The sequence below is a fragment of the Hemicordylus capensis genome, chromosome 4 (assembly GCF_027244095.1).
Source record: "Hemicordylus capensis ecotype Gifberg chromosome 4, rHemCap1.1.pri, whole genome shotgun sequence".
Classification (NCBI taxonomy): Eukaryota; Metazoa; Chordata; class Lepidosauria; order Squamata; family Cordylidae; genus Hemicordylus; species Hemicordylus capensis.
Window position 1 is genome coordinate 104,534,881 of NC_069660.1, and position 27,415 is coordinate 104,562,295.

Genomic DNA, 27,415 nt, shown 5'->3' on the forward strand with positions numbered 1-27,415 from the left:
TAAAAAGTTGTGCGTTCAGATAACTTCAGTGCCAGGATTGTGTATGCAAAATATGGTATCTATAGGCAATGGGAAAATATTACTTCATGCCACATGAAGTCACAAACTCTCCAAAATATATATTCTCCATTGTATATCCACCTCCTTCATTGTCTTTCCTTAGTACCAAGTACTGAGGCATAAAACCTGGAGGTTTCACTTAGATAACTTCACTAGTAGGTCTTGCTGTTCTATGTATTACTCTAAATGATCAGTTTCTGCTGTCCAATAGTTGAGTGGAATTGGTCCCCTTTCATTTATTGTTTAATAAATGAGCCATTTTTGGAAGGATGGTATATAAATCAAATAAATAAATAAAATAATTCTGACAAACAACATTCTGCTAAACTTGTTTGAAGCTGCAGAACACAATATTGTGCATGCTTAAATATCCTTCTAATGTGCTGTAAAATTACAGAGGTAAATGTTTAAACTTGCACAGAGCTTTAACATAATTGAGTACCTTTTCAAAAAACAAAGAAATTAAGATTATTTTACAAGCCTATTTGTAGGATGCTGGGGATAATGTTGCAGTGCACCAGGCAGAAATTCATCAAGTGCTTCCATAGCAAGTGATTGTGGGTAGTTTATGGACCTCTAGAATCTTGTGGAATTTGGGGGAAGCACTGTGGCTTGTTGAGATGGGTCTCGAAGAAATTCATTGGGGGATCTCTAGAAAGTGATTGGGAAAACTAACTGCAGCTGTTGAATTTCTGACTGGACACATCCCTCCCCAAGTTATTGTTAAACTGCAAGACCAAAACAAAATGTGGGTGGCATATAGCCTGATTTGTAAATCTAGCACAGATGATACTGTACAAAGGCTTTACCACTTATATGGCACAGAAATTCTTAACTTGCTTTTTAATTCTCATGCATTTTAAGAGCATGACTGAAAATGTTAGCATCTTAACTCATCTTAAACTGAAGGATATTTCAGTTTTTTATATTGTAATGTGTCAGTTGTATATTGAATGTGTTTTCTTTATTGCATGTTTCTGGGTTTCTACGGTTTTTTTAATAATGGTCCCAGGATTTGTTTTAACGTAATGAACCAGGCAGTGACATTCTGATCCCAAAAGTGCTTCATTGGCACAATCCCCATTTGGGTTGTTTATATATGACCTCGGGTAAGTTCCTTAATCTCCCTCTGCCCTAATTCCCCTTACAGTATCTGTAAAATGTAGATGATGCTTAGTGTTTTTGCTTCGAGGTCCATTAGAAGGAATATGAGTTAGGGTGTGTTTGGTTGCATTAAAGCCATTATCTGACGTGAGGTCACAGTTTGGTCATATGAACAAGTGAAGCTGCTTAATACTTATTCCGTCTATTCATCCTTCTGCCTCAACAGTGTCTACTCTGACTGGCTCAAGGTCTTTCTTAGCCCTCTTACCCAAGATCATTTCAATTGTGGGTGCCAAGGACTGAACGTGGGGTCTTCTGCATGAAAAGAATTTACCTGTTACCAGTCTAAAGTAATGCATCAGTTTAGCTTTCAAAGTCGGTCTGCGCTTGATTAATGTGTTTAATCACAAAGTGTGTGCACACTTTTGAGGGTACAAACCTGACAAGTGTATAAATGGGCAAACACACCCTGATAACTTCATGTGGAAGACTGTGCTAATAGTAGTTAAGCACATCTTTAGTCGCTTCATAAAATATAGCATTAGACTTAAAATCTGTTTTAGCCACTGCAGATGGTAGACTCAGCCACACTGACATCAAATTGTCTTTCCCGCTTGGGCACCATTTTTTGTAAAGGCCCAATTGGATTTTGGGGGTGGGGAACGCAGAGAATCATAAATCATGTTATGATTTGCAGGTTGAGTGGAAAACTGTGTCTCTGCTTCCCATGTGGTTTTTGTGATGACAACATGGTTAGACTTCTCCTGCATAGTAGAAATATACATAATCTCAGATTTTTACTAATTTTATTTATTTATTGCATTTATATACTGCCCCATATTCAAATCTCTGGTCAGTTTATAGATTAAAGGATCGACCATTTAACAGATTAATTGGATCAATCATGCCAGGTTGGATGCATCTCAAAACATGGTGATGCTTCAAGACTGCCAACTCATGGAAAAATGGGGTGGGGTGGGGGCAGAATTGGTATTGAAGTGGAGCCCAGCGGTAAAGGGTAGTCTGTCTGGGCTTCAAGCTGCAAGACGTACAGAGATCCAGTTCTCAGCTGCAAAGGGCAGCTCCCACCTGAAGAGTGTTCATTTTTAATTTGCTGGCACGACCTGAAATCAAGGACGTGGGATGGTCAGAGAGGTGGTCAGAGGCCGATCAACATTGTCATTGGTAGAAGGCAACGTGGGGGTGGGGAGAAGAAAAGAGAGGGGCAGAGCCTGACAGAGGTCTCATGAGGTCATAGGCAGTTGTGAAGGAAGCTGGAAGTTGTCTGCATGACTGTCTGTGATACATTATATACAGTGATTTGGGAGAGAGAAATGGATGAAAATGACTGTTCAACCCCTGGAGCCTGGTAAGGAGCATGGCTAAGTGAACATCCTGGAGGAGCAAGACACGAGTGTGGGCAAGACCCCTCCCTTCCATAATGAAGTTTTTTGGGAAGGAGAAGAGGAGAGGCCCAGCCTGGCGATGGATTTGGTGTGAAATGGTGTGAAATAGGAGTCTCTCTCAGTCCTATCTTGGAGATGCCAGGGAGGGAACTTGGAACCTTCTGCTCTTTCCAGAGCGGCTCCATCCCCTAGGGGGATATTTTACAGTGTACACACTTCTAGTCTCCCATTCATATGCAACCGGGGCAGACCCTGCTTAGCTAAGGGAACAAGTAATGCTTGCTACCACAAGACCAGCTCTCCTCTCCGGCTTATAATCTCTGGCTTATAATGGCTTCATCAGGCAAACAACTAGGAGTGCTATTTAATGAAGGTGTGGAAGGTACTCTCCCTCTTTTACCCAAGTATTCAAAACCAAATTTAAGCATTTGTCATATGTTGCTATTTTCTGATGTTTTCTGACATTGTGTGCTTGTCCTTCCTTTCAGGAGCAGATCTGTAATTGTGCTGCCACCACATTCACCATGATGGGCACCTGACAGCGCACAGCACCCACCTCCCACTCCTTTTCTCACTGCTGTGTGTGGTGCCCCTTTTCTCTATGCCATGTGCTGATGAGATCAGCAGCCTCCCTAAGAGAGCAGCACACTACTCATCTGCCACTGCTACTGCTGCCTTGCATGGCGGGGAGAGGAGTTCCATTAGGGTGTGTGTGCTGCAGGGTGTGACACCACCAGGTTGGGGTGGCAGGAGGCCTGGCAATAAGTCACCTATGCCCTCCCTATACTGCTGTTTCCTTTAACAACCTCTTTGGGGACTCATCTTTGCTGTCTTGCTGTTAGGTTCATGCAAGGAACCTTTCTTCAGGGACATCCTTCAAAGGCAGCATTCTTGACCAATGTCTCCCTAACTTCTTTCCCTCCCTCCTCAACAGATATTCTCCTTTTTCCACTGTGGATGTTTGATCCAACTGCTCCAGCAAAAAAGAGAGTGCACATGGTACTTTGGAAAGTGTAAGGATACCAGGTAGAGTTCATTTTCTCTTTCTCTTGTGCATCATTCATATGTTCAATTTGTGAATCATGGAAATGTTTCTCACACTCTGGTTTAAATGTTTGCAATGAAATGAAGCCTGCACTGAATTTCTATTTGTTCATTAGAATTTCAATCAAGTATAAGGGTAGTGCTTCTGTGGGTAACCAATCCATTTATATGCGAGCATAGACACACCTTCAACTGTCCTGATCCTCATGCTGGTTGCTATTAATCCTAACATGACAGCATGCGCTCACTCTCTCGCTGTCTCCCCCATGTGCTACTATTATGCAAAAATAAGCAATTAATATCTCTTCTGGGATATTAATGTTTTGTTTTTCAGTTGTCATTGTGAGGGAAGCTGATGCCTGTAAATGTTCTAAAAAGTTAGAAAATAATCACGACTGTTGTAAAAATAGGATGTTCTTTCATAATTTATTCTTGATGGCACAAATTGATTGTCACCTATACATATGGATTGGGATTGCAGAGTATGTACAGTTGCAGAGCATCTTGCAAGTCACCATCTTGAAAAGTCAGCTCCACTGACTATTTAAAAACAGCTTTTACATCTTTTTTTAAAAATTATTAGAGGCAGAACAATACATAGTATACTATCACAGAATATAAACTCTTACATTTTAGCTTCCTAGAGATCAGTTATCATTAAAGATGTTACCAATCCAAAATATTAACCCAAACAAATCCTAGCACTTTATGAATAACACACATCTTTCCATACCTAATGTAACAAGCAGGTTATCTTTGACTGATAAAAAGTATTAAATCTTACCAGATCTCAAAGAGATGATATGGTTTGATTGTCCTGTTCTGAGATGCAACAAATGGGTTAATTTCACCGCTGTAGCAATAAAAATAGCTTTTATATAACTGCCTTCACCGTGCTTGCTTGTTTGAGTGGATAGAAACAGTATCTGGGTGTTGGATGGGGTTCCGTTTCAGTTAAATGGAAAGAGCATTAAAATATGGGGAAAGTGAACTCCAAATACTCAAGACCCTGCATAGAATTGTCATGATAACAATGGGGTTTTAAATACTTTATTAGCATTTTTGCATTTACATGTTCAAGAGCAAAACACTGAAAACAGATACAATAAAGTATTAATATTTATTATTAAAGAAAAGAATGAAGATGGCTGAGTATTATAATTCTGTTTTTCATTCCAAAACTAAACATTCAGTTCTTCTGCATGGTTCTTGTGATATTCACACTCATGGGTGTGCTGGCAAAGAACCTCATTTCAGAATCTTCTAAAGCTTTAACTTTAAGACTTTTTGACGGGAAACCTGAACCCCAGTAATTAGTGATGAGCACGTTCTACCCTTACGTCAGTCTGAGCGACTGTTGCAGAGTACATTTTACTTGGAGCTTTGGTCTATCCCTTGGCTTTACCTAAAACAAAAATAGAAAAAATAGGGACTAGTGAGAAGCAAGATCTCTCTCCAGAACTATTTCCCGCTTTAGTTCAATTTTTATTCCTCCCTTCCTTAACTCTCTCTAGTTTCCAGCTTTACATTTTGCATCTTTCTTATCCTCTGTTGCCCCCCACCCCTTCCACTACCTCAGCTAAATAAGAAGTAGAAAAGAGATTTCTCCTCTCACTCATTGCCCAACAGTTTATGGCATCTATGACTTTTTTTTAAAGGTGCACTGCGTGTGGGGACCAAATTCCCAAATACTGACAGCCATAAAAAGTGCTTGCCTTTCTTGGGGGAAACTCACAAGGTTGTAGGGATGTTCATGCAACAGCTTTTGTGGTGTTTTTGTTTTGAGCTCAAAACAAAACGCAGATGGCCGAAACGTTTCATTGAAACAGAAGTCGACCTGGTTGTTTCAACAGAACAAAACTCAAAATGTTTTGAGTGTTTTGGCCATAGAGAGCAATAGGGAAACTTGAAATGCTCCAGGTAGGTAGCTCCTAGGGACAAAAAGTGGGTTGGGTGGTAGCGCATGATGAGTACTACCTATCACCCAACCCACAAAAGAAATAGGCAAGCAGGAGATTTTAAACAAATTTTTAACCTTTGCCCCTAGAATCCTATGGGGATTTGGGGGAAAGGTTAAAAATTGGTTAAACATGGCCGCCTTGCCCATTTCTTTTATGGTTGGGTGGTAGGTGGCACCCATCATGCTGTACCACCCAACCTACTTGAGTTTCCCTTTTGTGTTTCCCCTCCCTACCCATGGGGAACAATGGGTGTTTCAAGTTCTCCATTGTTCCCTATGGGGGAACAAGCTGCACTCACAAGTTTTGCATTGCAATTTGCAATGCATTTTGTAACCCTGCCTTGAAAAACATTGCAGAAGCACACAATAAAAGGGAATCTGTCCCTCCCAACACAGAACACACATTTTAAACATAGTCCAAAAATGGTTTTTAAAAAACCACTACTGTGATGCAGAATCCATTGCCAGCCATAGTGCCTGTGCTGTAGTAATGTCATTAGCTCTCTATGACCTTACTGCAGCACAGTACAAATTGCTCTCTCACACCCAATTATGACTCCTTACTTCTGAGGATTGCAACAGCTGCCACAACAGCACCCTTAGCAGCAGCAAGCATAGCCATACCCTCAATTAGAGCAACTTCAGCCATATTTTGACTCAATATATCTTGCAATGCAGAATTCAGAGCAGACCAGAGCATTGTGTGAAGCACAGTTAGTTTCAAGGCCAGACACATAGCTCATAACAGCAATTGCCAAGAAACATTACACATACAGAGAGAACTGCCACTGTCCATTTATCACCACAACATTATCTCACAAACAAACTCTCACAAAAGGCACCCAAATTCTGCCTTTGTTAAGATGAGATCCAGCAAAACCAGATAATTACAGTAGCAATAGCACAGCATATTATATTTGGTCCAACTTTGCTGGATTCCTTCCTCCTCTCTTGATGTATCCACTTCAAGAGAGGCACTCTATAACAACTTGCTCTGCCTCCCAGTCCATTTGAATACATTTTGAAACTCCCTGCTTTTGTGTTTCCCCTCCCTCAACCCAGCCAAAGGGGGCACAGTTGCCATGACAACACTTGATTTGTATAACAGGCCAACTAAGAAGCAAGGATATAGCAAGCCAATCAGAAGCCAGTGCCAGAAAAACAATCAGCAAGGGAAAAACAAGCCTCCAAAATGGCTCTCAAAACGTTTAGATTGAAATGGGGTTGTTTTGTTCTGAGCTCAAAACAGGCCCTTTATATAAAAGGCATTTTGTTTTGAGCTCGAAACAGCCTGTTTCGAGTCAAAACATTTGAACGTCAATGTTTTGCATATCCTTGCAAGGCTGACCCATGCACTATTTGCCTCAGTTTTACTCAGCAAGCACTCAAGAACAGAATGTCTAGGCTACGAGCTCTTTTATGGGAGCGGGCACTCTCAGCCACTCATACACTGGCTGTACCTGAAACTTGCTCTGCCAGACAACATGCAAAAGTCTTGGCACTCAAAACTCAGAGCTCTTCTTTGATGGATTTTCAAGCCATTTCTTCAGGACCAAACGCACTGCCAGATTCAAAGGGCTCTGATTTACCTAAGCCCTCTGCTTCTCCTATGCACACATCTGTTTTGCAAGTACCAGGAGAGACAGAGGCTAATCCCTTGGTTCCTCTATTTCTATCAGTGATAAGTCAGTCTACCACAGTCCCAACAAAGGCTAAACACAGAAGGAAGCATAACAACCCTTCTAAGAAAGACAGCGAAAAGAAAAAGCTGTCTTGCAAAGTCTGTTTCCCCTGTCAACAAGAGATCAGAGAAGTGACAGGCTGCCTACATTACTGGCCCCTCACCCATCGTTAGATGAAGACAGTGAGGATGATGTGCATATCCATTCTATTCTGATGATGCTTTTAAACAAAACTGAGAGCCAGTCGTGTTTCTTCCATCCCCACACTGATTCTTGGACAACCATCATTCTGACAGATGGGGAGGCAGAAACCTTTATGAGAGCAACCATGCTCCACCCTTTAAAGAAGAACATTACTATGAAGTCTTCCCACCAGATTCCCCCTATTACCATCATGCTTATTACCTGTCTCAGTGTTATGCTTATTCAGCCAGAGACTTTACACCTTTTCACTAGCCACCTAGACAGAGTTATCCATCTTGCTCTCATTCTCCATATGCACATTGGGAATTGTTACCAGAATTGCTACCAGAATTACCAGAGTGTTGGCTAGAAATTCCAACTATGTGTTTGGTTTAAAGTGAGGAAATTAGCTTAGCTTGGGGAACAGTTTGACTTCAGTATCAATTTAAGCAAATTTTGGTGTTTTGGAAAAGGTGAGGAGGCAGAAATATAATTTAAATCTTACTAAGGATAAAATGGGGATACAGAAGGTAAAAAGAGTTTGCTAAGGCAAAAGCAATACATCTTAGCTAATATCCTGAGAGTCTTGCTGGAAACAATTTAGCTGAAGTCCTCAAGGAGAGTCAATTGGTTTAGCTAACGTTCTAAACCAGAGCCTGGCTGAAGGCTAAGAGTGCCAGTGAAGCAGAGAGAGAGGCAAAGAGAGAAAAGCAGCTGATAAGGCTCAGAAGGGCAAGATGTTGTTTATACCTTACCGTTCCTTGGGTTGTTGGTGCATGCATTGGACATTGGTTGCCCTTTTCACCAGTAGACAGGCAGGGAAAAGCAAGAAAGAAATGAGCAGCAAAAGACTGCAACTTGCCTGAAAGACTGTCAGATAGTGTAATCCAAAGAGACTCTCCTACATAATATGAAGACACTCTCTGTGCTGAGATGACTCTGTAAACATGGTGAAAATGATACTGAAAATCATACCCTGATGCTTGAATTGAATCAATCAAGGGGGCTTCCCATTCTCTGTAGGGCAAGGATGTTTGTGCAAAACAAAGGTGTCCATTGCTAGTTGGACTGAGTCACTTTGAGTGGATTTTGCCCTAGAAAAGACAAATATGAAGCTATGCAGATGTGCTTCATTTAGTGAATGGAGCTGAGCTCGGTTGCATATCTCAAGATCGGGATGTCTTCATGTGTAAAAGATTATAAGTTCTTCGTTTTATGGGCCACTTCTCCACTAAGCCCTCCCCAGACACTTTGTTGTTGATAACAAGTTGGGAAATGTACCATATCTTTGCTACTCCTAAAAGGAGTGTTTCAAACTGTTGTCTGACTTGGGCGCTTTCCAGATGAGACCCTTGTTGCGAATTTAACTGCTGCAATTTAGAGCAACGACGTTGTATATCCGGCATAAGAAAGTTGCTGTTTTGTCGGGTTGTTAGCTGTTGCGAGATTACTCCCCCTGCTGCTTACGTTCCGAATGTCACTTGCCCAAACAGAGGCATTTTGCTGCTGCTTAGCAGCTAGTCTGGAAAGTGCCTAGGTGAGGAAATTCCTCCCTGATTAGTTTATTTCTTTGAAATAGAGTCTGCTTTCAGGCTGATGCCTCTCTGTAAGAGAAAGGGATGGGGGATGTCCTATTAAGTCAGATTGCTTGTTTGACCTAGGCACATTGCCCCATACTTACTCATGCAAGCGACTACTTGTGAATGCAATACTGCCTCTTTAGCTTAGGCAGGGTAAAAGGTTCAGTCTTCAGTGAACATGAGCCCATGATGCAGTGCTTCTGAGACATTGAATAGAGGGGTGCTTTGCAGCGCTACCCTGAAATAGAGTGGTACTGGCAACAGAATGCTTTTCCTCATGATTTGAGCGAAGGTCTCCCAGCTCACATATACCAATGCACCTCTCATATTCCTCGGCACCCCAACCAGATCAACCCACAAGCAAATGCATGCAGGGATCTGCAATTCCACCATCAGGGTCTGCCGGATTGCAGCTCAAGGATTTCATGCCTTGAATTGTCATTTGTGAACCAGTTCTATATGATTGGATATGTCTATGTGGTTCAGGTCTATGTATATTGGACTTTGTGCATAAGCTACATTAAAACATTATGTTCAGTGCAATATTGGCTGGTGGGCAATGGTACAGGGGAGAGCCCAGTCACTGAGGTACTGTAGGAGCCTCCCCCGACTTTCCTCCATACCACTGGGCTTGGGCATTTACTCAAACCTGCCGGCATGGAAGAAAACAGAAAGGGAGAAAAGCAGGAGCAAAAGATAGGAAGCAGAAAAGGAAAGTCAAAAAGCAGAGGGAAAGACAGAGGGCAGAAAAGGAAGGGCAGAAAAATGGGCAGAAAAGCTGGAAGGGGAGAGAAAGCAGAAAAGGAAGGGCAAAATCAGAGGCAGAAAGAGGAACAGAAAGCAGGGATTACATCCCACCCACACACCAAACAAACAAATAACATAAAATACCCCAACAAGCTAAAAGATCAGACTTCCTGGCAGCCAGGGAATCCTCCAGAACAGGGAGCTTCCTGCAGCCCTTCCTGCCCTGTCTGTAACTTCATCTTTTGTATTCATTGGATGGAACAGCTGCTACAGCTTCTGGTTACTAGGGTGTGTCTCCTGGCACTGCCCCCTAGAATAAATAAATGAAATACATTCCTGGTTGCTTCACAGAGTATTTTTTTAACCTCCCCTTCTTCCTGGGGGCAAAACCAGGAGGCGCCCCCTAGGAATCAGAAGCTAGAGCAGCTTGAGTAGCTGCTGTTTCAACCAATGAATACAAAAGAGAAAGTTACAGACAAGGGAAGAGGGGCTGCAGAAAGCTCCCTGCTCTGGAGGATTCCCTGGCTGCCAGTAAGTCTGATCATTTACTAGCTTGTTTGTTTTTGTTTGCCCGGGAGGGCAGTGGGGCGGGGGAAGTGCAGCTCCTCCTGCCCTTACTGACCAGCCCCCACTGGTTCAGTGTCTGGGCCCAGAGGGCAGGAAAGTCAATGCTGCCCTGATTCCCCTACTGCACACAGGCTGCATGCACTTAAAGCATTGTCCGAACCAGCCCACAGTAAACAAGCTTTTTTTCCTAGTCCAGGAAGGAAAAGATTCACCAGAGTACTTCAAATAGAGAGGTGTTTGAACTTGAAGACCATTTGGTGTCTGTTTTACTTTTAAGTGTGTGTGTACACGTACACACACACACTCACTCACTAGACAAACAGTTGGATTTAAATTGAAAGCCTATGCGTGACTCATAAAAAAAATTCTTCATGACCTTGTTGTGACTAAAGAGAAGATTAGTTAGTTGGTTCTCTTCCCATTCTGTGTCTTTTAACACTGCTATTCCCCATGTCTAGCTTTCAATTTCCAGCTTATTTAGAGCTATAAAATGTATGATATTTGGCTGTATTTTCTATGTGGGAGGTAAAGCTAGTCTTTTTTCTTTTTTAATAGCAAGGAAGAAAAGTAGCTGCTGCTATTTTAGTATTGTTTTGCGTAATTCCACTGAACGTACACTGTGGATAGGTCAGGCTGATATGTAAATATAAATGTATATGTGTGTGTTTATTTATTTATTTGTATGTAGGAGCCAGCCCAAAATTTAAAAGCCAGACAATGGACATTAGACAAAATTAATGGACTCTGTAATGGACATGGGGCGGGGAAAATGGGCTTTTCTTCCCCCGCTTTACAAGTAACAAATCTAGGAAGCAAACGGGTTCCTGAAACAAATGAAGATTATATTATTTCTGAACTAGCTTAACCTGCACAGAGCATCTGCGTGCTACTACCTGATTGCTCCCCTCACTCCCCGCCACAGTCCCCTCTCTTCAGAGTTCTTTCCACCCTCACCTGAGCTGCGTTCCTGCTCCTTCCCCTCCTTCATCCCAGTGCTTCCATCCCCTCACCCCTCTTGGTTGCTTCTCCATCCCATTGTGCCACCCCCCTCACCCCTCTTGGTTGTGGCTGCAGCATTGCCGGCACCGATTGGCCAAGCTGCAGCCCCCTAACCCCAGAGACCTCCCCACCCTCATTCCACTCCTGCTCCTCCCAGCATGAGTAAAAGCAGCAGTTCACTGGGCCCTTACTCACTGCTGCTGCCATGGCTGCTTGTTCCCCTCAGGCTGCTCAGGCTCGGGCCCATCCCTTGTCTGCCTGCCTTCCTTTGCCAGTGGCCTGAGGAGTGACAACGGTTGACTGGGCCCTTCCTCACTGCCACCATGGTCACTTGTTCCCCTCAGGCCGCTGACAGGCCCAGGCCATGCCTCACCCTTCCTCCTTTCTCTCCTCCACTCACTCTAACCCTCCTTTTTTAAATTCTCTCTCTCTCTCCCTTCCTGAGTTAACAGATGTTAACTTCGTTAACATTTTGTTTCCTCATCTAATTCATACAGTGGCAGCCTCCTTGTCTTGAAGGGGCTCTTTCCTCCCTCACAACCCCTCTCTTCACAGACTCCTGCGCACTGTGTGTGTGTGTGTGTGTGTGTGAGAGAGAGAGAGAGAGAGAGAGAGAGAGAGATTTTCTTCTCTCCTCTACAATCTTCTCACCAGTAACAGCTGCATTCCAACTGACCTCACAGGCTCCGCTGCATATGGAATTCCCACTGCCCAGTCACCACAGTGCTCCTGCTCTGTTACCTCCAAATGGTAAAGCACTATATGGGTGGGGCTTGCCACACACCATTTGCCACGGACCACCTAAGCCTTTTATATATATATATATATAGAGAGAGAGAGAGAGAGAGAGAGAGAGAGAGAGAGAATATCCTAGTTAAGATGCTGTGGTTACATTTCTAGATGCCATGACTCCCTAGGATCAGTGCCACACTCTGGGATAGATATTTAAAATTATTGGCTTGGTGTTCAAGCAGAAATAACTTCCACTAGTACAGTGTGTGTCTCAAATTTCCACTAATTTCTTGCCTAGTTGCAACCCCCCAGTGCCATGGTTTGCACAGATTGGCCTTCTGAGGGTGCAAGGCTGAAGCAAGAAAGCTCTGTAAGTAGAATTAATACCTATGGTTTTCCAGAGCCACTGTCGTTCAGCATCTTTCTAAACACAGAACATTTCAATAGCTAATAATAGACATTGTGACTTAATATATAACAATAAACAATATTTGGCATATGGTTTAACTCATTGACAATTACATCTATAAAATTATAGATGTATGTACGGAATAGTCAATAAGTTAAAACATATTCCAGATGTCTCATGGCTAAAATGGTTATATTTTCTGTTGGAATATTGAAAGAATTGCTTCTGTGTTTTCAGTTGGGCTGTGCACAAAAGTAAGCCTTGTGGCAGAAAGCAATGTAATATGTTTAAATTAGTATTGATTTCCCCATCATAACTGGAACAAATGAGGACCAATAGCAGTATAATTGTACCTTCTGTTAGAGATCAAACAGTTACTGGAATTTCTAAAGCAGACTAACATAGTTTTTCTCATTTTTAATGACTGGTTTGCCAGGAAAAAAAAGATGCATCTTTGAAATCCTCTTAACATCATGAAATCACAGTTGGAAACTTCCTAATGGCAGTTGATTGTGTGCTTTAAATATATCTATATCAGAAGTAATACATGCAGAGAGGACTTGCATTCAGAGGCATAACTAGGGAAAATAGCGCCTAGGGCAAGCACTGAAATTGCTCCCCTGTCCAAACAGGAATGATGGGACTTGTAGTCAACAATATTTGGAAATCCTTGTTAAAAGGAACACTGTACTATCTAGACATGGTTGTTGATCAAAACCTGAAAACATGAGCCATCTCTGCAAAAGACCTAGAACAACAGTCAGGAGTTATGCGAGGATTCCAAGTGTCATTTTCTCTGTCTCATCTCATTCTTTAAAAAAAAACCCATGACTTTGTCCTAGAGGATCACCTGCCCAAATAGCCACTAGCAAAATAGGGGAAGAAGGTGGTGGTGGTGGTGGTGGGGTAAATGATTCCTGCCAGCCTTTGGTCTTGTGGTAGCAAGCATGACTTGTCCCCATAGCTAAGCAGGGTCTGCCCTGGTTGCATATGAATGGGAGACTTGATGTGTGAGCACTGCAAGATATTCCCCTCGGGATGAAGCCGCTCTGGGAAGAGCAGAAGGTTTCAAGTTCCCTCCCTGGCTTCTTCAAGATAGAGAAATTCCAGCCTGCAACCTTGAAGAAGCTGCTGCCAGTCTGTGAAGACAATACTGAGCTAGATAGACCAGTGGTCTGACTCAGTATATGGCAGCTTCCTATGTTCCTATGACTGTTGGCTCATGATGGGGTATATGTGCATTCACCACACCAGTGCTTGCTTTGACACCAAGAGGGAGGAGGATACATTAGTTTGCCACACTAGACAGAGGCATTTGCAACAGGAGCAAGACAGCCAAGTTCTGCCAGGGCCAAAACCAGCCCCTGCCAGACTAAGAAATCATTGTAATTTGCCCCTTCCTGTCACAAGCAGTGTGCTGTTCTTTTATTATTGACTCTAACTCTCAAATATCCCAGTCATGGATGGAAAATTCACGGTCAATTTACAAGAGACACATTTTCTACATGGAAGTTTCTTCTGTGCAGGTGTTGTGCAGAAACCCATGTGTAGTGACCGCCAGGGGCATAGCAAGGTTGGAATGGGCCAAGATGAGATTTTAAAATGGGCCCCCAGCCCCTCAAAGTCCAGGGCCTCCACACATCCCAGGCCCCCAAGGATTTAGGTCTGATATTTCAAAATAAGTATGCTGCCTGGAAATACATTTCACTGAATACACACATGCACACTTCACAGTATATAGTGATATACATTGAGTACTATATATTTGTGCTACTTTTAATGCCTAGAACACACTAGCAACGCTAATTATTAAAATGGCCCCCTCGCTGCAGATTAGCAAAGGAGACTTTCAACCATGCAGGGTGAGCCTGTGTTTGTTTTCTCAGAATTCTGAACAAATTCAGTAAAGTTTGATTCCAGGAGGTTTTTCACACGAGGCTTTTAAAGCCCTTTAACACACATCTCCTCTGGAATAGAGGTGCTGCATTCGCATGTTGGCCAGATTTACTCTGAAGTCCCTGCAAGTTATTGGAGAGCAGTTCACACACAAGAAAAATAAAATAAAATAAAAGCACAACACATGCTTCACAGTTCTCACTCAGAACTTCTGGGTTGCAAAACAACTTGAACATAAGTGCATTTATAAATGAATGAAAGAATGAATGAATAAATATTTGTTCAAGAAGTTTTTGTAATTTTCTGACATGAAACAAGCCACTTATAGGCCTTTTTAGATAGTTTTTGTTTTGAAAGCCAGCACATTTTTCAGTCTGTTTTAAATTAAATATCCAGAGACTTCTCAGTCTCACCCCACCCCCCATATTATTATTATTAATTATTATTATTATTAAAACTTTTATACCACCCTTCCAAAAGCCTCAGGGCGGTTTACATTAAAACACCTTAAAATCACTTAATAATTAAAATAAAAATTATAAAACATAACAATGATTAACAATTAAAAACATCATAAAACTACAATTAAACAATCAAACAATTTCATCAATAATATCATATATTCATAATATCAAAGCCCTATGGCAAGCAGATCCCTATATATGGGGGTAACCACAAAAAGGAATTCACAGCCTACCTGCAAAAGCTGTGCTGGATGGTCTGGTCTGCTGCAGGGAGCTCTGCCAGCCTCCTTCCTGCCTTCCTTGGGGCCTGCGAGTTCAGGCTTCAGGGAGGCCTACTCGGAGGCCTCTCTGGAAGCCCCGCCCACCCGCCGATCGGCTGAGAGGCGGGGAGAGAAGAGCTCTGCAGTTTGCAGGCTCCTCCGATCCTAGGCCTCTTTGCCGATCAGCCGGAGCTGGAGGCAATTGGCTGAGGGGCCCTGGGGCTGGGCAGGTGGGCAATGGGGTGGGGGTGGCAGGGACTGGTATGGCGCCCCCCCCTCAGTGGCGCCTAGGGCACGTGCCCTGCCTGCCCCCCCTAGTTCCGCCTATACTTTCATTGTCTGGCTTTTATATATTAATTTAGGCAGGGATGGGGGAATCATACAGTAAATATTTTCATTTTCAGATGTACTTTCCTTAATCTATCAGGATTCAGACCAGAGTGTGGACAGGTAGTAACCATCTTGGGCAGGCAGAAGTCAATTGGGTGGTCGTGTAGAGCAGAAGGAGAACTTGATGAACAACAAATTAGTACCAGATTGACCTTCCTTTGTCAAGTGATTCCCTGGTAGGAGTATTATGGGGCTGCTTTGTTCTCTGCTGAGCAGCCCCAGTGGTATAGGGAGCTCGTGTCTAATTGCGGTGGAGATTAATCTGACCTATAATAGGTTAAAGTTCTAAAATTCCTTTCTAGAAGAGGAATAGGGTTAAATAAATAGGTGCTGGTATACCCTAAAGATTTATCTGAAGAAGCTCTGGTTGCAATATTAGTTTGAAGGTTTCTGTAAAATATGCACATTCCATTAAGTCCAAACAATGTTGCTTGATTGTTTAATGAGCTTACAAATACACAAGCCTCTGTGTCCATTTTAGACAATTCTGTGTATTGCAGCTAGCAATACAATAACACAAACTGGGCGTATTCAGTAACCAAAGTTAACTATACTACTTCAGTAACCTAGAGGGAAAACTCCTAAAACTACAGAATGCTAAAGCTTCCAGCCCAGCAATTATACAGCAAGGCCCTTACAGATCCACAAAACAGTAAATGTCTGGTGCTGTTATGTACAGTTGATAAAGAGCTGCAAGGACATGAAGGCGGATTTTAGATCTTCAGTAAAAGAAGAGATTTGACCATACTATTCTTTTTTTTTTTGTTTGAAAGTCACCACTAGATCCTGAGGCCTGCTGATCATTAAGAAATCTGAATGGTTCTAACATGACCTCAGTTGATAAATGATATAATTACATCTGTGTGTTCGGATAATCCTCTTCATTCCAATCCTTTCCTTCCTACAGCTTTTCTCTTAATTCACTCTTTAGGACTCTGCTTTTATCCCTAACTCATCTGCTTTAGTTTGTGATGGAGAGTTTGTTTCTATGATCAATATTATTTCCTTGTTATATGCTCTATGTTTTTCTCAATTTGTATTATAAATATTGTAAAGGTAAAGGGGCATGTGTGTGAACGCATACGTTTATTAAGCTCCTCAGTAACTTAAGATTTTAATTTTTCCCTAATAAATATCATTTTAGATTTAGAAGAGACTATTTTAGGGCAAGAAATATAGCTTAGTGTCTAACTTGCAAAAAGAAGTGTTGCATCTACCTCAAGCAAACTCACCATCAAAACAAACTGCATTAATTTGGTCTTTCACCGCATGTTTTAGAGGTGATAATTGTATTATTTTAAAACCAAGTATGAATGATACTTTCCCTTCTGCTGAAATTAATGAAGCTTGGTTTGGGGTTTTTTAAATGGAGGTTGACGATGAGCATTGGGTCACCTTGTTCTAAGTTCTAGCAGCAGAAGTCATGACCACTATTTTCTTTTTTAGAAACATTAACAACAGAATGTTTCTCTCTTTTTTGTCAGCAGGCTATGTAGCTATTTTAGGTTTTAGTTAACCAGTTTTGACAATAATGTTGACCTATTCTTTGATCTAAGGAAATATTTTATTTTTTTGAAAAAGAGACAATCTATCTATCTTCTCTTTGGTGGAGCAGCTAACCATCACCCCACCAACACAGACTTAAATAATACAAACACTTGTCTGATGGAGAGAGCAGAGAGCGAGCAAGCGAGAGAGTTTATGCTGGCTTGGCAGCAGAGTGGCAACAAGGAGAATCAGCTAGCACCATCCATGCTGCTACATGCCAGTGTGAAAGCAGCAGCAAGGGCAAAGGGGGTGTGATCTGGGCTGGTGAGAGGCAGAGTGAGGGAAAAAATCTGAGGCTGTGACAGCAGCAGAAATGAGGTGGGTGGGTGGCATTAGGCAGATTGGCAATGCCATAAGTTAGCAACTACAGGCATCTCACACCCATGTGAAGGAGATGGGGTGAGATGCCTGTAGTTGCCACTCCATGGCACACTTTCTGTTTGAGGCCGCTGCCTCAAATGACATCATGATAAAGCTACCCCTGATTCTGGCTTTGATTCATAGGGAGATAGGATGGTTTTGATCAGGGCACAGGCAGAATTATGGATGGACTAGAAAGCAAGCTCTGTTGATGCTATAGAATCTAGAGAGACACTATTTTTGTGCACAGTATCTCCAAGAGTGAACCCACAAGTCCTGCCCCTGGGCTGATGAGCTCTGAAACTTCACGTCCTTGTTTTCCATGGTGTAACTATGGAGAAATCCTCCTTGTGATCAGAGCCCTGGCTGGGACACCCCAGCATTCCAATCATGGGAAGAACCTTTCCATGATAGTCTCTGCAGATAAACACTTCAATCACAGAAAGCTGGGCTAACATTTCAGAGAGCATCACAAAGAACTGGGCTCAGAAAGAAGCTTGGGTGGAAGACACAGTGAGGAAACACTGGCCTGAGGAAGAAGGCTGAAGACCAAGCCAGAGCTGGAGGAGACAGGGAAGGCAAAAGAATTGGTAATTTAGGAGATAGGGGTGGCTGTGAATTAGCAGCACTTTGAGCCTCACCTAGGAGCTAAGAGCCTGAGCTTTGAAGAAGATTCACCTGTAAGAGAGGGAGTTGCTATGACTAGAGTCCAGAAGTTCAAATACAGACCAGAATAAAGACTTGGAAACTTGGAAGCCTTCAGTTGGTGTGGCCAAAGCTGTGAGGAACCTTCAAGGCAGGAAGCTTTCCTTCCAATTGCCAAATACCTGGTGGGCCAATATCAGCAAAACATGGAGCACTTAAAGTGACAGTGCAATTTTACAATAGCAGACATTCATTTTGGTGGGTAGGATCTGGGGTAATCTGGCTCTAGTTGGGACAGTGTGTTGAACTAATTTAGCTAATCAAGACACATCTGTTTTCTCAGGCATCTAATTAAAAATAATTTTAAACTGTTTAATTGCTTTTATCTTGTGAAATTATTTTGTTCTACTCTGCAAATTGTTTTTAATTGTTTTTATTTTGAGAAATGGTTTTAATTGTTTTTTATTTTCATATATTGTAATTTGGATTGTGTACACTGCCTAGATATGTATATATCAAGCAGTATAGAAATATGAATGAATGAATAATAAATCCATACCACTCACTCAGTAAGTAATACACCATAGAAGAAACATCGCCTTATTTGTTATAAAAAATTTCCATTTCATCACATCTTCTGTTTTAATAAATTACAATTATCCCAAGCATTAAAAAGTCTCTATTGTGCCTAAAGCCTTTAAATAACTATTAAGGGGGAAATATTTGTTTAGTAGTAGCTGGACATGTTGGGGGTGGGTGGATGGGTAAAGCTATAAAATAAGGATCCTTCAGATGTGGGAACTGTGTGGAGGAGGAAGGAGAGGATCTTCAGGGTCCAATCCTCCACAGAGGCCAGTTCCCTGTACCCTCCTTTCCCCCATATCATAGGTGCTAGATGCTCATAGGTCCTTGGGCAGTTTTGGTTATTTCTGAAGTTACTTCTGTTTTAATTTTACCAGCCAACATACCTTTGCATAGCTACAAAGTTTCTTTGGTTTCACAACTGGTTGCCTAAGAAAGGAGAGAGGTGTATTTTGCAGGGTAGTCTTGAAGTGTGCATTCCTATTGTAGTGTTCTCAGAAAAAATAGAAGGATTTGCAAACCAGGGCGCTTTCCAGACCAGCTGCTCAACAGCAGCAAAATGCCTTCATTCAGGCAAGTCGTGTTGAAAATGCAAACAGCAGGGGGAACAGTCTCGCAACAACTAACAACCCGAAAAAACCAGCAACTTCCTTACCCTGGATATACGACGTCCTAGCTCTATATCACAGCAATTAAATTTGCAACAGGGCATTGGAAATGTGAACGGCACCCTGCTGTCCACGTCGGGACTGCGGTGTCACAACACAGGAAGTGTGAAAACACACTTCCGAGATCCGAAGTGACCCTGCTACAGGGTCTAATCTGGAAAGCGCCCAGGTGTCTTGCTGTTTTTCAGCAGACACATGTTTTATGTTTTATTTATATAGTTATTAAACCCAGAAACGCTTGGTGTGTCAGCACTATGAATAATACTGACTTTTACTTCAGTTGCTTTTCCATTGCACAGTAGTACTTGTACGAGTTAAATGCACTGATAAATTCCTGCCATATTAAGAACTGCAACTTGCAGGTTGTTCATTGGTAACTTGACACATGAAGCTGCCTTATATGGCATCAGGCCTTTGGGATGTCTGACCCACTACTATATTCTTGTCAGCAGGTTTCCAAGGTCTAAGACTGAAGACTTTCTTATCACTACTGCCTATGAGCCTTTAAAGTAAATATATCAGAAACAAGAAACTTGGGACTTTTTGTATGCAAAACATTTTTTTTTTAACCACTGTCATTTATGTCCCCCCCCGCCCCCCCACACACAATCATGGGATATAATTTTCCTGTAATTGATCTGAAACAATAGGTTTCAAGAAAGGTGGTTGGTTGCTTGCCATCCTCTTGTTTAACATGGAACATGATTGTTACTGACTGGTAAAAATATTTGTTTGAAATGGCAATGTTCTTGCAGTCTAGAAAAGTAAGTAATAAACAGTCATGGTTAATCTTTCTGTCAATTGAAAAAAAATTGTGCATGTATTAAGAATTCAGAGCCTCTGTTTTTTAAAGTCCTGTTTGATACCAATCTTTTAAAACCAAAATATACAATGCACCCAACTGAAGTCAGTTATTCGTTTTTGGAAAACAGTTGCATTTATGAAATTGTGCTGTGCCCAAGTTTTTCCGTGACAAATCAGCACAGGAAGACAATGTTGTTTGCTGTAAAAATGTATGACTGATCAATCAGGAAGGACTGAGAATGTTTTTCTGTTCTCTTTTCTGTTAGGTTTGCTGGTTAGGCAGAAATACCATTGAGAAGAGTACTTGAGATAAACGGGAGGATTGTTCATCACTATCATGAAGAAAAGTAGGAGTGTGATGACTGTCACCACAGACAGTGTAAGTGTGTGTGTGCACGTGTGTGTGTGGTGGGGAAGGGGAGTGAAAGTGAGACTACTTTATTTCTAGCCAAAATGTGCCTTGATTAAATGAGATTCAAATACTTGACTGGGAGCTTTTTGTTTGTAAAATCTTATTCATATGAGACCAAGTATTTAGTTCTTCCTTGTTCTAGACTAACAAACGTAAGTATTTAGAACTGCAAATATAAAAAGGGCCTGTGAACTAGCAACATGTGCATAGACTACAGTAATTTTGAACCCTTGCAGGTATGTAGGTATAATCAAGTCTGTGTGTGTGTATGCAACCAACGTCCCTGGATGCTTCATTGAAGCAGGCCCACCGGCTGGGTGACAGCTAGGTCTTTGCTCTCTTCCTTTTGCTGCCCCAACTCACTGGCATGCTGCTGGCTCCTGATCGGAGGACCCATCTCAACCGCCTTGAGCCTTTTGGAAGGGCGGTATAAATTTTTTAATAATAAATAAATAAATAAATAAATCTTGGCTTTAAGTTAATGATTTTTTTTCTGGGGTGGTGAGGAGTGTCATGCAGCATCCCTCTTTCCTCCTGACTGGCTAGTGCTCTGGTTCAGTCCACTCCTCCCTCAGCCTGACTTACAGGCTCAATAGCAAAGGAAATGTCACTGAGCATCGGCTAGCCAGTCATGAGGAGAGCAAGAGATGCTGCCTGACCCTCCTCTTCCTTCCCAAAGCTGAAACAGAACTGACAAGATCTTCAATTAAAGAAACTTAGGGACCCTTTCTGAATCCCGTCCTCATTAAAAAGAACAGGGTAAAACCATAATATCAAGTTCTTCTGTCCTCCCCACCTCCTACCATCTCAAATTCCTTAGCAATTGCATTCAGCAATTGCTGTTCACCCCAGTTGTTCACTTAGCGATTGAGTTGACCCCGGCTTACTCCTAGGGTGAAATCAGCTTACTCCTGGGGTAAATCCTATGGAAAAATTTGACGTGTGTGTGTGTGAAAGAGAGAATGTGAACAGGCAAATAAGAAAGATAGAATGGATGTTGAATGAATAGAAGAAGTGATTGTAGTAGGTATTAGTCCTATGCAGCAGCAGACATATTGGATCAATGCCAATCTGATAATGATTTGCAAAAACAAATCTGAGAGGCTGATAGGGCCTTCCCAACACTAATGGTAACAGGTTGTCATTAACCTGATATTTTACCAATAATCATTGTCAGAAAACATCTGGGGTGTGGGCTGAAACTGGTGGGGGAGCAAGCTAACTCCCAGGAAGCACCCACTTGCCCAGTACTTCTGGGGGATTACCTTGCCCCCCCTTTTGGTTATGCAGTCTTTGAAGTCCAGGTCTGGAGCTGGCTTGGAGAGAGAGTCTCTCCAAGCCCCTGGGCTGGTTTTGTTCCAGTATTCCTATCAGATCTAGAAGGATTTTTGATCGGAGAACAGGGATTTTAGTCGGAGTTCTGACTATCAGGGCTCACTGCTGTCGTATCAGAAATAAGATAATGCCCGATAGTGGGCATATCAGTCCGATATTCCTATTGGGCCAATATGACTGCAGAGCCCTAGTAGGTGTGTATTTTTTAAAAAATATTTCTGAGCCAGAGGAATGCATGCAAGTAAGTGTGTGTGTGTGTGTGTGTGTGTGTGAGAGAGAGAGAGAGAGAGAGAGAGAGAGAGAGAGAGAGTATCTGCGTGGGGGAGTGTGATATTATTTGCCTAGGAGTGAGAGAGATGTTGGGGCTGAGAATCTTTTGTTTTTCGCCATGTCTTTACAGTGCTTATGTAGCAAAGATATGTGGGGGGTGGAAAAGCAAAGTAGTTGGGGTGCCCAGAAGGGTGCATCTTTGCTTTTTGTCCAAGGGCCCAGTCCATCCCTGCTATGCCCCTGAACTCTTGGGTACAATATCTGCAATTAGAGGTCATCACTGAGGTCATCTGGAGAGGTCTGGCTCCACTTGCCACCAGCTCAGCTGGCGGGGATGGGCCTTCTCGGTTGCTGCCCCGAGACTGTGGAATGTGCTCCCTACTGAAATACAATCTTCCCCATCTCTGACAATTTTTTAAAAGCACTTGAAAACACACCTCTTCAGCCAAGCTTTTCCAGCTTCTTAAAATTTTAAGTTTTAACCTGTTTTTAATTTTTTGATTGCCTTAATTGTTTTAACATTTTTGTGTATGTTTTCACAGCTCCAAGATGAAAGTTTGGGGCAGTGTACAAATTTGACAAATAAATAAAAGAAATTATATTAGCCTGCATCATATATCCTGCACAGTCTCCAATCTAATAAAGGGCAACCATACTTCCCAGTTGGTGATTACAGTATTTTTCTTGCATCTAAAATACTGAAAATTGAAATTGTGTGAGCTTGAAACCATTCACAAACTTCTCTAAAATGTGTTAGTGAGTCAGTAATTAACTTCCAAAAGCTTTTGCTAGGATTTTCAGTTCTGTGAAAAGCCCACCTCTTCATTTTACAAATGTGTTCAATTTTCCTTTCAATGTCCCACATCAAATTACAGTTGGGATTTTCAAAATATGGAATGATATTTTGAAGGTGTGCTGAATTTTAAAAAAAGCTACCATGTGAATATTACTAATATGTGGGAGGGTTACAATTGATTAGCAAAATGACATTGTACATATTACAGTATAAGTCAAGCACCTTTATGTCCCATTGTTCAATGGGAGAGAGTTAAACATGTGCTTACCTTTCCTTATTTACTTATTTATTAAAATATTAATTTAAAATATTATCTAAAATGTTTCTGTTTGCACCCTTTAGGCAATTCTGTCAGGGCAGTATACAAATTTAAAAAGAAACTACAATGTATAACCCAATAAAAAACAGAATGGCAAAAATGGAGCGGTAACATAACTAAAATTTATAAAGTGAAGACCATGTGGTTCACATGTATGGACTCATTTAAAATGTCTTCCTCCTGTGCAGAAAGGAAATGATATTGCTCATGGCTACTTGGGGAAGGCATTCCAAAGCCATAGAACCATGACCAAGAAGTTCTGAAATTTGGCATTATTATCATTTTCGGACTGACTTTTTTTTTTTTACTCACCTGCAACAATTCGTGCTATGCTAAAAATTAATCATGTCATTGGCACTTTAAAAAAACAACAACTTTTAAACTGTAGCAACTCAAGAGCACTGAAAAAGATGTCGCTCTCCCTCCTAGTTGGACCTAATAGCAGTTTGCCGTTTGCCTTCCAATGCAGATAGCAGCCATGAGAGGTCTATTTTAGTCAGGAGTGTGGTGTGAGGATAAAGGGTTATAAAACCTTCCTCCTCCCTTGCCATGGTCCTGATTGTGATTGCCATTTCCCCTACCTGGTTGAAATTTACAGTTTTAAAAAAGAGAGAACATGCAATTATGTGATTAACATCACATTTCATTTGGCCCTTACTTAATGCACTTTCATTATTGTATTTACAATCTTGAAACCAATCACACAGCTTTCAAAAATGTATTTCTGTATGTAACTGAATATGAGTTTCATGCCAGTGAATTGTCTCCTTGTTCCTTCTTATAATGGTACTTGCTTGATATGCTAGTTTAATGAAACTATATCTTTGTATAACCAATGTTTCTATTTCTTTTGACAGAATGCTAAAGATTATTTAGAATGTAGCCTCAGCAAGTCTTACAGTGCATCTAGTAATACCCTTGGCATAGATCTTTGGAGAGGAAGAAGATGCTGCTCTGGTAACTTGCAGTTACCGCCATTGTCCCAGAGACAGAGTGAGAGAGCAAGAACACCAGACAGAGAGAATATTTCCAGACCCACAACTTTGCCTCTACTGACCCTTCCCAGCATTGCCATTACCACTTACCAGGACAGGTAAGTTGCTTGATGAGATTTTTATTTGGGACATAGGTTTGATTCATACTGAACACTGTAGGTGTGTTTAATATGTGTTTAATAGCTGTAGAATGAATGTTTCCTACTGTGTAACTCTTCCTAGTGTTAGACAAAATTATGGTAGCTTGTGATACTGGAAAGAGGAAGCTAGTAAGTGTATGTCTGTGGAAATTACCACTCCCGTTCAGAAACTGCTTATTTATTTGAATTAATAGTGAAGACCAGATTTTTGCTTGTTTGACTTCATGAAGAACAATAAATGCTTATGAATTTGCAATTCTTTAGAACATGTGGGGAAGAAAGAGCTTTAAAAACCATTAACAATAATGAAGGTCTGGTGGGGATGGTATAAAAGGTGTTGACCTGACTTACTGGATTTTAATGGCACATCCAGTTATAATAACTACTAGAACTGAGGTGCTTTGCCCTTCAGCAGTCGTCTGGAATTTTGAACAAGTTTTATATTTTAGGGAAAGGGTTTGGGGTTGGGTTTTTTGTTTTTGTTTTGGTCACAATGACAGCTAGGAATGCCTGATCCTAGAGGCATATTTTAATTAACCGTAGTAAGTGGCACTATCCATTTTAGAGACAGGTCTGTGTAGTCAGATGTTAGCTCTTAGAATGAGAAGAGGAGATGGCTTTGGGAAAGTGGGGTCTGAAAAGGGGGAAAACCCAACCTGCTTTCTAGAACTTTCAAGACAGGAAAAGGTATCCAATGATGTGTCCCATAAGGATCAGTACAGATGCATGCCCCATATTCCGGGTTAATGATTTATTGAAGTTTGTTTATTTTGAAAGTGTTTAGGCTAGAGCTGTTTGTGGTTTGTCATCTGTCTTTTGACTTCTGTCTTCCAGCCATTAGGAAATACTGTTTAATTCAGTTCATATTGGTTATTTTAAAGTGTCATCTAAAATCAAAATTCTGTTTTGCTAATAGCATATACCAGCATGTATAGGGCTATATTTTGTTTCTTTTCTTCTGTTGTCTGCCTTGCAAAGCCCTTGTGAGTTTTGATTAGTGCCATAACCAATGATATGTTTGAATAACTGTTTCCAGGAGATAGTAGCCTACGATTCTTTGTCTCAACATACTGTATTTTGGTGTAACCTTGTGCAAAGGACACAAAACTGATATCATTAGCCTGCAAAGAGCATTCTAAACTTCCATCTTAAGACTGTAGCAATGCACTAATGGGGCTTCTACCATACAATCTACTAGCAATATCTTTGTCTTCATTCCCTGCTTCCTCCTCATTCTTTCCCCACCACACACACACACACCCCTTTACAATGGGATGTAGTGTTCAGTAAACATATGGATTAGTTTGGTGATCTTTAGTTGGTCCAAATAGAAGTGTTATGATATTGTTGGATGTTACCAGTGAACTAACCCTGTGCCTGTGCATAGATTCAGTCTCTGGAATATAGACATCTCTACATCACAAACCAATTTAATATGAGTGCTGCCCAATGACTGGCCTATCATGACATCACAAGTGAGTGCCTGATTGTCCTGTCCCCTGACCTGCCATCCATCTCTGCATAATCACATGGAGGATTGGAATTTCCCAATCATGCCTGTAATGCGGATTCAATTCTACTTTAAATCATGTGATTGATTGATTGATTGATTGATTTACATTTTATATCCCACTCTTCCTTCAAGGAGCCCAGAACGGTGTACTACATACTTGAATTTCTCTTTCACAACAACCCTGTGAAGTAGGTTAGGCTGAGAGAGAAGTGACTGGCCCAGAGTCACCCAGCTAGTTTCATGGCTGAATGGGGATTTGAACTCTGCTCTCCCCGGTCCTAGTCCAGCACTCTTGCCACCACACCACGCTGGCTGTTTTAGGATTAGGATTGATTTGTCCCCTACTTGATTTGGAATGGCACAGTAGAGAGATGGGATGTATGCACACTTGCACTTATCAGGAGAGTGGCTGGCAGTTGGGTGGCATTCATGCAAACCAGTCTAGTCATTTCTTTTGCCCAGGAAATCCTGGGAAACAACAGTTCTATGAAGAGGACTTAGAATCTGATAATTCAGAATGATCTCATCAAATTATGACTCCAAGTTACTTTGAAGGAAATAATGACAGGTAGATTTCTACAAAACCAGTATGTATCTGTAGTGGAATTTCATGCCCATATGCAATACACAGTTTTTACACTGTGTTAGGGAAGTGCATGAAACGGATTTTGCATCCTGTTTTGAAATGTTGAAACGTTTTGATCAAAACAGTGTTGTTATGCTCCAATCTCGGAACAGGTCCTTTATTTAAAGAGTGTTTCAAGCTCGAAACACTCAAAACATTTTGTAGTCAAAACATTCCACACATCCCTAGGCTGTGTCACGTTAATTAAACTGGGTTTCTTAAGTAAATTTAGGAGTAGAATAAAATGTTGATGTCCATAAAATTCAATGTCCATATGGTTTCAGAGCGGCAAGAAAAGCTATGCACGTACATGGCTTTTTTCTAGTAAAAAGCTGTAATGTTTGTATTAAAGACTTTTCTTATGCTGGCTGTATCTCCATGCATTGTTACTTCAGTTACAAGAACAATCATTATATTAGTGTATGACATTCTCAGAAATTCTTCTCAAAGCCTTTTCCTCCCCCGCCAACACATTGTCTTTCCAGACTCTATTAGAAGATCTTTAAGGACTTGAATATAATGTACATCTTCCAGTGATTTACTTAAAGCAAATTTTGTTAGACCAAAGATATGCCCTGTTGAACAAAAAGGGGAATAGAATAATCCTGTGCTATTTGTTTTTACAAATCTAAAATGAATGCTACAGAAAAGGCAGGTGTCTTTCCTTAGAATTTTTAAAATGTACTATGCTTGAACAGCTTGTCTCCGACTTATCCTTTAATCTTTAGAGCTTTCTATTGCTTTAGGAAAAAGGAAGCATACTTTGATCTTATTACCTCTGCGTTCAATTTTTTAAAACTTAAAGCTCCTTCGGTGTAAGTCTGATCCAGACAAATGGGCAAATTTAGTCTCTGTACTGGGGAAGAACATTCATGCTTGTATAACCATAATATATATGAAAGAACTTGGTATTCTAGAAT

General features: G+C 41.2%; 1 protein-coding gene and 1 long non-coding RNA gene across 10 annotated transcripts in view; one reads left to right on the forward strand and one right to left on the reverse strand.

Moving 5' to 3' along the window:
* Nucleotides 1-27,415, forward strand: part of PDE4B (phosphodiesterase 4B) — a 442,933-nt gene that overhangs the window by 52,654 nt on the left and 362,864 nt on the right. For 5 of the 9 annotated variants that reach the window (XM_053250551.1, XM_053250550.1, XM_053250554.1 and 2 more), the window contains 3 exons: nucleotides 3,505-3,596; nucleotides 20,357-20,469; nucleotides 24,080-24,315. In XM_053250551.1, coding sequence (XP_053106526.1) covers nucleotides 20,428-20,469; nucleotides 24,080-24,315 — 278 coding nt within the window. In that variant the 5' untranslated portion in view covers nucleotides 3,505-3,596; nucleotides 20,357-20,427. Of the gene's footprint in view, nucleotides 1-3,504; nucleotides 3,597-12,362; nucleotides 12,435-15,522; nucleotides 15,544-17,547; nucleotides 17,982-19,776; nucleotides 19,796-20,356; nucleotides 20,470-24,079; nucleotides 24,316-27,415 lie in introns of those variants that run through there. The other 4 variants (XM_053250556.1, XM_053250558.1, XM_053250557.1 and 1 more) reach the window with 4 other exon arrangements.
* LOC128325102 (uncharacterized) overlaps nucleotides 4,649-27,415 on the reverse strand; it is a 32,416-nt gene continuing 9,649 nt past the window's right edge. Inside the window, exon 4 of the long non-coding RNA XR_008307261.1 lies at nucleotides 4,649-5,019. This is a non-coding gene — a long non-coding RNA (uncharacterized LOC128325102). The remainder of the gene's footprint in view (nucleotides 5,020-27,415) is intronic.